The 12531-nt window shown below is 36.4% G+C and overlaps 1 protein-coding gene across 3 annotated transcripts in view; it reads left to right on the forward strand.

Annotated features, from left to right (window-relative positions):
• The window catches only part of LOC135216394 (protein tramtrack, beta isoform-like), a 257636-nt gene that overhangs the window by 221689 nt on the left and 23416 nt on the right, over positions 1 to 12531 (forward strand). The window contains exon 5 of one of the 3 annotated variants that reach the window (XM_064251677.1): positions 3545 to 4498. The exons of the other annotated variants lie outside the window; for them this stretch is intronic. Coding sequence (XP_064107747.1) covers positions 3545 to 3634 — 90 coding nt within the window. The 3' untranslated portion in view covers positions 3635 to 4498. Of the gene's footprint in view, positions 1 to 3544; positions 4499 to 12531 lie in introns of those variants that run through there. 3 annotated transcript variants of the gene reach the window in all.

Raw genomic sequence — 12531 nt, forward strand, 5'->3', positions numbered from 1 at the left:
CAGTGAAGTTGATAGAACAAGATAGGAAACAAGTCATCAAATTTCTGTAATCAAAGATTTTTTTAGAAGATTGTTACAGAGGGAAGAGTCTGTTAAAAGTCCAACTTATTTCAACCTAACTGAAAAAAGTATTTAACCAGATTTTATATGATAGCCAACTTTTCTTAAGTTCTTATGAAAGAAGACGGTAAAACTTAAGGATGTTTGCTACATACAAAATGGTCAAAGGAAAATTAAAGTCTTTCTCCTAAGCCTTACATACTACCAGTAGCTGACACATAATTCTGTTACGTCTTTTTCTTCATGCTGATCTTGAGTTCCTAAGAATACAACGGATTATACCTGCAGTGGCCTGAGAGGGAAAATTAATAAAGCAGTTTTAGTTTAAACAATGAAAACTTACCTTTTATCACTTATAAGTTATTGGCACCTAATGTGAGCTTCCTATAAAAGCTGAAGAACCTTAGTACGCCCTTGGAGAGGAACTTTTTCTGTGGTGACTGCATTTTCTCACTTTTACTTTATCCATTATTTTGCCCTGTTTTATAAGAATTTATCCAGTATCATGTTGATGTCAATGGTTGAAATAGCTTGTGCTGCAGCAAACTCAGCAGTCATAAAAACTCTCTCTTACACGACATGATCAAGAACAACATATTTGCACTCGCTACATTGTATTTTCATTCTCGTGTCTGCTTGCCTTTTCGTGAAAATACAACACATTGTTTTTCTGGAAAACCCAGAACAGTTAATATCTGCTGCTAAATTTTTCATACTTTCTTTAGTAACGAAAATGTTTTCAGTATCACCACAATGCTTTTTCTTTTTTCATATCCACGACTTTCTTTTCATGGCGCTGATGAGCAAGGTATATAGATGAGCAGCAGCAGGGCTCCCACTTTTCTCTGCAAAAGTAAAAAATCAACAAATATACAAAATTCTTATCTACAATTATGTTACTCCTAAATTTTAACAGTAAAACGTGTCTATACAAAAAAAAAAAAAAAAAAAAAAAAAGGATGTAAATAACCAAGTATAGATTTGGTTTGTATTTTACAATAATATAATATAGTACTTACAGAGGGCTGGAATAATTGCATACTTGAAGTAAAGAAAATCTTGTATCGTGAAAATTACTAAAACTTTGTAACACCAAAACACAATTGATCTAACTAACTAATAATAGAGAAGTATAGTACGGAAACTTTACCTTAAAGGGGCAGATGGAACAATTTAGCTACCGCCTTTAGGAAGGTGTGGAATCTTGTCTTCGATTCTTGAAAGTGTATCTTGAATCTTGAAATAAGGTACGGCCAAATACCTGACGAGCCATGAACACAGATAGCTTCACCCAACATTAAAGTTGGGCTGTCCAGTTTACCTAACAGAAGTATTAACTGCCTCAGCGGCGTGGTTGGTATGGTATTAGCGTCCCACCTCGGTAGTCGCGGGTTCGATTCTCGGCCATTCCATTAAGGAGTGAGAGATGTGTATTTCTGGTGATAGAAGTTCACTCTTGACGCGGTTCGGAAGTCGGTAAAGCCGTTGGTCCCGTTGCTGAATAACCACTGGTTCCATGTAACGTAAAAACATACAAACAATTATAATGGTGAAAATACGGTCACTTTGAGAATGTGGAGCAAAGCAGGTTAAGACTTCGAGTACTTTTTGTTAAGTATTGGGGAAACACAATTTGGGTATTAGCAGTGAATGGGTAATAAGGTCTCTGATTAGTCAGAAGAATTGTGGGGCGGTGAATGTTGTAATTGAGGGGGGTGATTTCACACTTATGTGGAAAGTGACGCTGTAATTTAAGAAAAATGTAAAAAAATGTGCTATACTGAGTAAAATAAACGTGAACAGGGTCTTGTAATGGAGGGGCAATATGGGAAACTTCTCTTAAAGAAAGAGAAACTTAAAGGAAGGCTAACATATAGGTTAGCATACTAACCTAACCAGCCTAACCTAAACCTAACGTAGTAGAACGAGTTACCTGCCCGGGGGAGGGGGCTCCGTTAGTTTAGGTTAACCTAACCTAACTTAGTACATGTTACCTGATCGGGGGGCCATACCCTCCCTGAAAGAAAGACAAACTTAAAGGAAGACTAATATATTGGTTAGCATACTAACCTAACCTAACCTTGTAGAATGTGTTACCTAACTGGGGGGGGGAGGACTCTGCCCCCCATACCCCCGCTTAAAGGAAGGCAAACTTAAAGGAAGACTAACATATATATAGTTAAGCATACTAACCCAACCAACCTAACCTAACCTAACCTTGTACTAACCTAACCTTGTAGAACGTGTTACCTGACCAGAAACCCCCTTAAATAAGAAAAGACCAAAGTTTAAAATGTGAGGACTAATATTTATAGGTTAGCATACTAACCTTAATTCAACCTTAACCTAACCTAGTTACAATCGTGTTACCCTGATCCAGGCTTGGTTTCCCCCCACCATACTCCCTCTTGAAAAAGACAAACTTAAAGGAAGACTAACATATAGGCTAGGTTAGCATACTAACCTAACCAACCTAACCTAGCACAAAGTGTTACCTGGCCTGGACCCCCCCTTGAATGAAGACTGAAATATAATTTAGGATACTAACTTAACCAACCTAACCTAGTACAAAGTGTAGCCTAACCTAAGTAACCTAACCTAACCTAGCACAACGTGTTACCTAACTGGGGGGCTCTGCCCCTCTGGACCCCCTTACAGGAAACATAAAATAAAGGTTATTATACTATCCTCACACATTTCACCTAGAACACAAACCATGACAGAATGCAGACGGTAATTTACTTGAACAGAAATGTTTGTAAATGTATAAAATGGAATAAAACATTGATGTAAATGTTCTAATAATAAGTAAAATTTTATCTTAAAATTTGTTATGGGTGAGAAAGCTTTGTAAAATTATGAAACATAAATAGACAGAGGTGAATAATGGTTAGAGAAGGGAGAGAATTGTGTAAATTGAAATGTCTGTAAATCAATAAAATAGAATATATAAATGTATATGTTCTAATAATAAGGTAAAATTTTAACAAAGAAATTGTTATGGGTGAGAAATGCGTTCTAAATGATGATGTCAAAATAGCCAGACGTGAGTAATGGAAAGAGAAAGAGAAGGGAGTATAAATCATGTATGAAATATCCCCAAGCAACCTCCAATTTCACGTCACTGACCAAAAGGTATTGAAATGTCCTAAAACCGCCTTCTAGTCCCACCCCTTAGGCGTTTTTTAGGAGGCTGCCCTCAATTCTAACATAATATTGCAAGATATATAGGGCAAACTTATGAAGTGAGAACACGTCAATGCACATATTAAACAAATATTATGATAAAGGGAACAGAAATAAAAGCTTGAAATAATATAACACGATTATAAAACAAATGACGAAAAGGAATATTTGTAACTTGATGTATGAATCCCCCAAATTCTTCACTCGGTCTTATCGCAATGTAGGGGCAACATGATTGGTTAATTACATGTACCCCCCCCACAAAAAAAAAAAAAAAAAAATTATCTCTCTCACTTAGGGTGAGGCCACACCAAACGCGGAGAGCGTGGAGGTTGCAGGGAAGAGGTTACCGCAGCAGTTTGAATCATTGGGCATCTTATGTGGGTGACCACACAAGACTATCGGGACCCTCTGCAGTTGCCGCCAAGCGATGTAACATGTTTTAAAATAGCGCGACAGTTCCTGGCGTCTTCTCCTAAATCAACCCATTTTCTATATGATTATGGGCTGTGTTACTTGAATGGTTACTTCTCTATATTGATTATATTGATAACTGTTGTGAAGTTAGTTCCCTTATTAGGGACTTTCATTTGTAACCTAGAAATTGTTTAAAGCATATTATCATTAAGTAACTGACATTAGCATCGAAACTTTTATGTATTAAGCGACTACATTTATTATCTATTCAGTAACAATGCCAAATTAATTATTCCATATTTGTAATGCATACTTAAATTAGCAGTCATTTCAATCATTTCAACACCTCTCATTTGTATACTTTCAGACTACGTTCAATTTTGTTCCATATAAAAAGTCAAGCAAATAGACCGACTTCTTATATGGTCTAAACGCTTTCTCTGGGGATGAGTTCATTACTGAATTTAAAGTGAATATTTCAAAAGGACCACAATACATAAATAAACCCTCCAACTAATAAGCCTTGTCCAGCTGCATAGTCTTGATACTATACGAATTCTTAGTGCAGCAGCATCACTGATTCATGAAATATTCGTGGTACTTTGTAGTTTCTTCATTAATGTTAACAATGAATGTACAAGCAAACCTGATTTTTCCTTTTGTTACTTTCTTTTATGTAAAGTTTACCATTAAACTTTTTTTTTTTTTTAAATACCGGTAAATCGTTTATCTCGACATAATGCTGCCAAATATTCATTTAGTTTTATATAATTTGCAATTAATTCTGGTTCCTCTGTTTTTCTAAGTAGCTTTAAAGAAGTAACCATATATGCTGTTAGTTTTGCAATAATAAAAAGTTAAAACCCACATTTTCTTTTCACTTCCCTTAAAGTAATAACATTAAGGGAAGTAAAAGGAAAATGTGGATTTTAACTTTTCATTATCACAAAATTTACTGCCAAAAAGGTTACTACTTCCCGAATGATTCTTCAGGAGAGATGGGCTGTAGATAGGTTGTCTATGGTGCGCCTTTTGTTTAGTGAGACTGACTTCTACTATTGCAAGCAAAGACTCAAAGACCATTGGGTCATACGTAGTATATCGTCAACTTTAACACTTAGGTTTTCTATTAAAGGCAATTTCCAATCCAACAGTGACAATGACTTATTTTGCACAGAAGTATATCTTTGACCATTGAGAGTAATGCATGAAAGAGTGGCGTTTCTGGTGTGGCCATGTGTCGTTTTGACGCTGCTCTCCCACTTGTTTCGTTTTTACACTGCTCTCCCGCTTGAGTCGTGTCTGCACCTCGAGTCCTCGACGCTTCCCACGTCCGTTGTGGCCTTACCCTTAGGAGCTGGGGCCGCATTCTCAAAACTTCCAAAGGCGCCGTTCCTGTTGGCCGTTACTCGAAAGGTTCATACCCAAAACATCGAGTGTGCGCCGCCATCTTGGAAATATGGCGCCGTGAGAGCCTTTGCGCCAGTGCTGGTTAGAGCAGCCTTTGAGGTGGGAAAGGCAACTTTGGGAATGACAACAAGTAAGAAGAGGATGTCTCCTACCTCTTGTATACGTCAATGGGACGCCATTATACATAGTTTTATTTTGCAAGTTACACTAATTGCTTTGTAATAGTGAGATTTTCCTCTGCAGACGTTAGATTTAAAGTTATTGGATGTGTATTTAAAATTATTTCATATATACAATCTAAAATTCCTATATTATAATATGATTGTTTTGACCTTTAGTTATCATATATCTTATAATATGTTCATGTATAATCAATGCTAAAAAAACAATATAATTTTTAAAGTCTTGTTTAATAAATCTCAATACAGAAAATATATCTTTATACTATGTAACCTACTATATGCAAAGGTGAAAATATGCATGCAATTTCCCTGCCTTATCACTTCTCTTCTGGTACTCATAAGGCACATTAAACATAGGTTAAGGTGGTCTGAGGTAAGTGCAGTACTACATACAGTGACTCACATTGTGAAATGAAAGCCACCTAGATACAAATAAGTTATGAAATAAATGAAATTGATGTTCATATTACCTAGATACAAATAGGTTACTGTATCACTGAATGACCCTTCATAATCAGTGTATCACATAGTACATTATCTGCAGGAAAGAAATAACATACTAAAGTAAATAAAAAATAAAAACTTACAATAAGGTAGAGGTAACTGAGTTCACAGCGGTATCATTTTATACTATTATAAATAAGAAAACTTGCATTATAGCCACAATAGAGAAATAACATGAAATAGCATTGTAAATAAACAAAAACTGTACTAAACTTATCACAATAACACGAGATCACAAGTAGCACGATATAACGAGTAAATGGAGGAAAAATAAAAAAAAATAAACCTCATTAAATAATGGAGTGATTAGCATAAGACAATGAGGTAGTATATCACATTACTCTTAAACAAAAAACTTATAAAAAAACTAATCTCAATAATGAAGAGGTATATGACATTATGGGCACCAATGGTATAGGAACATATAAGGGATGAAATAAAAAAAAAAAAATAGATTTTACTACTGTATAGTCTATATTAAAAGTACTACCACTTTAAAAAAAATTATGCATAATATTTCTTAAGGATATCAGTCATGGTTACCATGCTGTCAGCTATTACCTTTACACTTCCATTTAATTCTTTTACACTTTCATTTAATTCTTTTTGATTAGACAATATATCCTGAAAAATATCAGAAACATCTGCCAACACTAGTAGGCCCAATCTTACCAAAGCTTCCTCTGAAGGTTCTAGAGCTAAAATTTTATGAGGACTACCACCTAAAAAGATAATAATACAGATATTAGCTACTGCAATAACTCTGGAAAAGAAACATCAATGTGATTGTGTTATTATTGACAGTAATTACGATCAATGACTTCCCACATCTCTACCTCATTAAAAGAAAAAAAAGTGACACTGATACCACAGATAGAGTACATAACAATTACTTGAGTCACAACTAGGCATGGTTAGGTTAGGTTAAGGTTAGGCTAGGTTAAGAATCAGTCTTGTAGATAAGACCCTTTTAACAATACGGACCCCAGTTTTATCCTTCTGAACAGGTCCCATGTTCGTGTGGGACTGCTATTCTTTAAAAGCTCCTTAACTTTTTACCCTAACCTAACCTAAGGTCAAATGGTTAACATTCATTTGCAGCAGAAATGCCATACATGAAAAATCTCCTAGAATTGTGTAAAATATATAAAAATAAAATGATCTGGATAGGCAAGGTATAGGTATTGGCAATAATACCCAGAGGCCTAGGCATATCATCACAGCTTAGGCTAACACATTTATTTCCAAGCAATATCATAGGATACTTTTGCATAGCCTAACATATAGCCTACTAGGCATATATCATAATAACATGAAGTTAACAGTACAACATAAGCCAAGGCCTAGCCAAAACCCGCTTCAATCTAGGTATGTATGGCAATTAGTCTATGCTAAATTAGGGAGGTTGCTTCCTTTTCTTAGCACAGGGTCCATCGTGTTGCTCTTTAATCGCTCTGCCATCAACAATCAGCTGATATGCTGCTGTATCGTGATTGGTTCTCATTCTCTAGGCACGCTATGATACGGGTGGTGTGATTGGCTGGACTATTCAAAGGCGCCTTTGACAAAAAGGCAGCCTTTTCGTGCAAAGGCACGTCAAAGGCGCCTTTGAAAATCTTTGTGTACACGATTTCACCTTCGGTGAGCCGTTGGGAAAGGCGCCTTTTGTCAAAAGGCACCTTTGCGTAAGGCTTGTTTTGAGTATGCGGCCCCTGGTGTCTGAAACAAAAGCTCCCCTATAACATGGCACATGTGTGGTAGCATGCGCCATCATAATAGTAGTAGTAATAGGTGGATTTTGCCTGTAAAGTGGCTACATTCTCGGATAATATATCACTTATTTCCACTTGTATTGGAACTTTAAATTCTGGTTCAGGAGGTAAAATCCTATAGAAAAACGTCAATGCCAATTGCCATAGCTAGCTCACCGCGGAATACTGGCTTAGATCTACCCATTAAATATCATCTTCAACTTTACACAAAAAAAAAACTTCCACTTTTTGTTATGTATTAAAAAATATTCAAAATTTCAAAAAACTTCAAAAATATTTCAAAATATTCATAATTTCATGCATCTGTGTTAGCGGTCGATGTTTAACCACATGTAACATTGCTAGTCCCGCACCATGTTTTTTTTTTTTTTTTTTTTTTTTTTTTTTTTCCTGGCATGGCAGCTACTTGGAAAGGGCACACTTCATTTCGCTCAATAAAATGCCAATATGGCTAAATATTGCAATGAAACATCACTAGAAGCATCACACCATATTCACGGACTTGAGACACTATATGAGAAGCATGAAAAATTACAACAGACATCCAAAAAATCAATTTTCTTGCCTGATAAGCACAGAGGAGGTGATGGTGTGAAACTGTTGCTTTCATGTTGTTCACTGAGATGGTTGCTGTGTTGGTGGTGAGTTTTGGCGCTAAATTTGAAATACTTGGGTTGTCCATATAATAAAATTCCCAAAGAGCTGCAGTCGCAAGGAACGCTGATATGCGGGATCCGTTGACACTGGCGTGTAGCTTGGTTCCCCCTCTCCCAGTCTCCCCGGCCCCCAAAGCGAGCTGTCTGCAACGCTCAGCCTTGGCTTGGCAGCCGATAGACAAGGAACTCCCACTTGCTTCTCCCGCCAGGTGCGAATTACGCTTTGTAATTTGTTTTTTTGTGTGCGAAAAGCACTGCCTGGCGGACATTCATTTCCAACTATGTGAAATCTACGGAGAAAAGCGTATGAGCGTACAACATGTGCGCAAATGGTGCAGAGCATTCAAAGACGGACATACAGACGTCCATAACGCATTTCAGAACCAGAGAGGGGCTGAAAGAAAAGGTCTTCAGCTACCTTCGCTGAGCGGTGGGAGAGTTCTACGATTCAGGCATGAAGATGGTACACCGTATGCAAAAATGTATTGATCTCAACGTTATGTCAAAAAATAGGAAAAAGTCTAAGCTTTCCAAAAATGTATTATTCAGTGCCAATAATCATGTTTTTCATTGTGAAAAATCTTTTGGAACCTTCTTTTACGAACAACCCTCGTAGTTTACCAAAGCATTCAGTCGGTGTTCCCCCTCGGTTGGTATTCACCCACCTCACTCTACAGGCAGTGTTCAAGTTATGTAATTCATCTTATGATAATCCGATTTTACGAGAGACCAAATTACAATAGCCTAACTTCATCCCATCTTCTAGTTAAATAAGTTTAAAAACAGCAAAAGAAAATGATTTAAATATTTTTTTTAACATTTAACCCTTGCATAAATGTGTACAGCCATGAACAACCCAACTTGAAGCAACCTTTTTTGCTATAGCAAAGACCAGCCAGCTTTGCAGCTAAGCCCCGCCTACTGATTACATCGCAACCATTTCTTGAAGCTGATTGGTTGGGAATAGTTTCTTTTGCAATGGTTGTTTTACCGAACTAATATACGTTGTGCTGATTATCAAGATGAAACTATATTATCCCCTGAAATAAAATCATAATGCACATCTCCATAAAAATGGTAAAAAACAGGAAAATATGCATCAAGTCAGAAGTGTTCTCATTCGTTGTAATGCTGTGTTTCGTAAATGAGGTTCACCTGAGTACGGATGTGACACTGGGAATGTCTGCGTTCGAACCTGTGCACTGGAATCACCGGACAATGGTCACTGCTGTCTGATATTGTCAAGCGTGTTCACCATTCTAAATTTAAACACGAAGACTTTCTGAGAGTTATGCAGAGGGTATTTCATATTGATTTCAGGAAGTTTGAGTACATTTGCAGTCTTAAAATCGATTTCATTGGAATCGTTAACTCATGCGGAGGGATGACAAGCAGTGACTGTGCTTTTAAAACCATAAGATAACTTTGTTTTTAAAAAAAGTTGCAGTATGATAGGCTGTACAATTCATGTTGGATATAAATTGCTGTGAATTTTCTTGATGACATTAACTCCTTTCGAAATAATAGGATAATGAAAAATGACATAGACCTAAAAGGTCATGTCTTTTTGTCGGTTTACGCAGCTAATGACATTTGGATTATAGGCCTTTCTTATATTCATCCGTTTTATTGTGGTTCTTGTTGTGGTTATACTTGTTCTTGTTGCTGCTGTTCCGGTGCGCTGCAGTATCTTCGAAAAATTTTCTTATGGTATCCTAACATGGCAGAATAAACGTAGACATATTCATAAAATACTGGCGTAAAGAATTATCGGCCTATTCTTGTTCTACCTCTCCTGAGGGATGCTTTTGAAAGACGTATCCTTCAGGAGTGGTGGAACATAACATCCCACCTATGTGAATCTACTATAACAACACTCGCGCGCACACAGAGAAAGACTGATTTTACAAGAATGGCCCCAAAACTAAGTGATTCATGGGCTACTCGCAGACTGGTTTAGATCACTTTTCAGCGATCATATATTTTTCTAATTTAAGTATCTTATGATACCTTCCTACCATAGCTTTCACTTTCATAGAAATTCTACAGCAGCCATATATTTACTCGTCAGAGTAATTTGATGTGTTATTCCTTTAGTAAATATATTTTCAATATAATTCATTGAAAGCTGTTTGATAGTTATGTGTATGGCTGAGACTGTCCTAAGATTTGGACTTGCACTGGGTCTTGGTTTCACTGTAAAGGATATCAAATTCCTCCGCATATAGGAGAGATTATGTTTCTAAACAAATGAAGCATATCTGGCGCATGCTCAGTACGCTGGTGGGTAAAAGCGAACAATGGGAGCTGCACTCTCACCTAATTAACTTGTCAAGTGTTTTGTGCACTGTACATGTATGAAGGGGGCAGGGTTTCTATCTTGCTTATTATGTTGTATATGTATTTCCGTATAGTGCTGTATTACGTTCTCAAAATGTGAAAAAAAAAACAAAATATTCTCAAAATTGCTTATGTTTTATGTTTTTCATTTTGTTAATTCGATTACCATGAGAAAAAACATTTCATGGCAACAATAAACATTTAAATATAAATATATATTAGTTTGCTTTCCATAAAGGTTTAGAATCCAGAAATTTTAAACAACTTTGTCGTGAAAAAATGAGAGCACTATTTTCTCTCGACTTTATTCTGTCGCGTCTTAGCACCACTCAAGAAGACGGCAGGCGACAGAAACGATGGTTCCTCCTCTGATTAATGTACTTATTTAGTACGTGTCTATGATTTGGCAAATAGACATTGTCGTCGGAATTTCTTCTGCGTTTTGTGTTGCAATGTAATTTGTCTTGAGATTGTGACTATAATGATAAATTAAGTCAAATTTTCACTGAGACAGTTACTAACTGGTTGCTCAGATGGCGTCCCTCCAGTGTAAAATACACTTCCCTTCCAGAGCGAGTTAAAGGTACGTATCAATTAAGATTTCGTTTTGCCGGCAGATTCACTTGGCATTGTAAGTTGTCACGTTAGTATTCGCTAAGTCATGCTTGGCTGAGGCTGTAATTCTACTGTAGGGTATTTCCTTTGCCTTCCTGACTCATATCATTGTCTTTCCTGTTAATTGTGTAATTTTTGACTAGGCTAATGTTCCCCTAAGGACCACGTGGTCAGCTATCTCGTAGTGGGGTACCTTTGTAAAGTAAACGGGACATGTTATTGTGACTGTATTGTAAGGGTAGACATGAGATCGTTTATTTTTGTAGTAAAATTGTAAATATCTTGCCGCCATATTCAATAGTCCTGTGAGTTAGGGGTTGAAGTCTGTTCTAAACGCTAGGCTATCCTTCCAATTCCATCTGGCGAACTAGTAATCCCCGTTGGAGGGTATAATTTGTAACAAACTTTCACACGAGAACAAGCTATCTGCATCACTGCACTCTTAATAGTGGAAAGAGCTGAAATTCACTACCCTTTGTCTCGATCCATTTATGTAAATCCCAACTGTTGCTCTTGTGTAGTCTATCATTAAGCCAGGATAACACATTGGTGATTTCAAACCGCGTATATCGTAACGGCCGAAATTTTGCTCATTACGACCCATTACGCTCTCATTACAACCAATTCGTTATAAATCGGCAAAAATCGTAAGCAAGTCCCCGAGTTTGACGACTATGCTTTAGGGATGGCGACTATGCAAGGCTGCCATGCAAAGTTGCTGTCATTCCACGATTATGTCATGGAGCAACACGCAACAATTTCCTAATGTGCTTTTGAATTTACGGCATTTGATCACGCAAGTTGTAACTAGCAATGGCGAGTTATGCCATTCATTGCTACATACGCCATGCACTTGGCAAACCCAAAACGTGCGCAGTGAATCAGAATGTGTCAAGTGCGTCAGCAGCCTATAAATGTAGTTCAAAGGCTTTGTTAATTGCCGGCCCACAGCTGCCTCGGTTTTGGATTCAAGATTTTCTGTATTCTTGATATAATTTGAGAACTTTAGATATAGCTGAATATGACACTGAATACAACTTAAATGAAGATAGAATATATTCTATAATATAAATAAAGATGAAGTTTAACATTTATTCACAAATTGTACAGTTTTTTAACATGATTTTCTATAGTGAGTTCATTGCAATCAAAGTCAATATATTAGCATGTTCTGAAGTATGAGAAATGAAAAGGCATTTCCTATTTTGAGTAAAGTATATATTGCACTAAAGATTTTCAGTAGGTAGTACTTATTGTTACATTTAATCGAGATAATATATATACATATATATATATATATATATATATATATATATATATATATATATATTATCATTTGTTATGTTCAAAAACCTAAATGATGAAGATATTCCCATCATTGTGTATATA

The sequence above is a fragment of the Macrobrachium nipponense genome, chromosome 6 (assembly GCF_015104395.2).
Source record: "Macrobrachium nipponense isolate FS-2020 chromosome 6, ASM1510439v2, whole genome shotgun sequence".
NCBI classification, from domain to species: Eukaryota; Metazoa; Arthropoda; class Malacostraca; order Decapoda; family Palaemonidae; genus Macrobrachium; species Macrobrachium nipponense.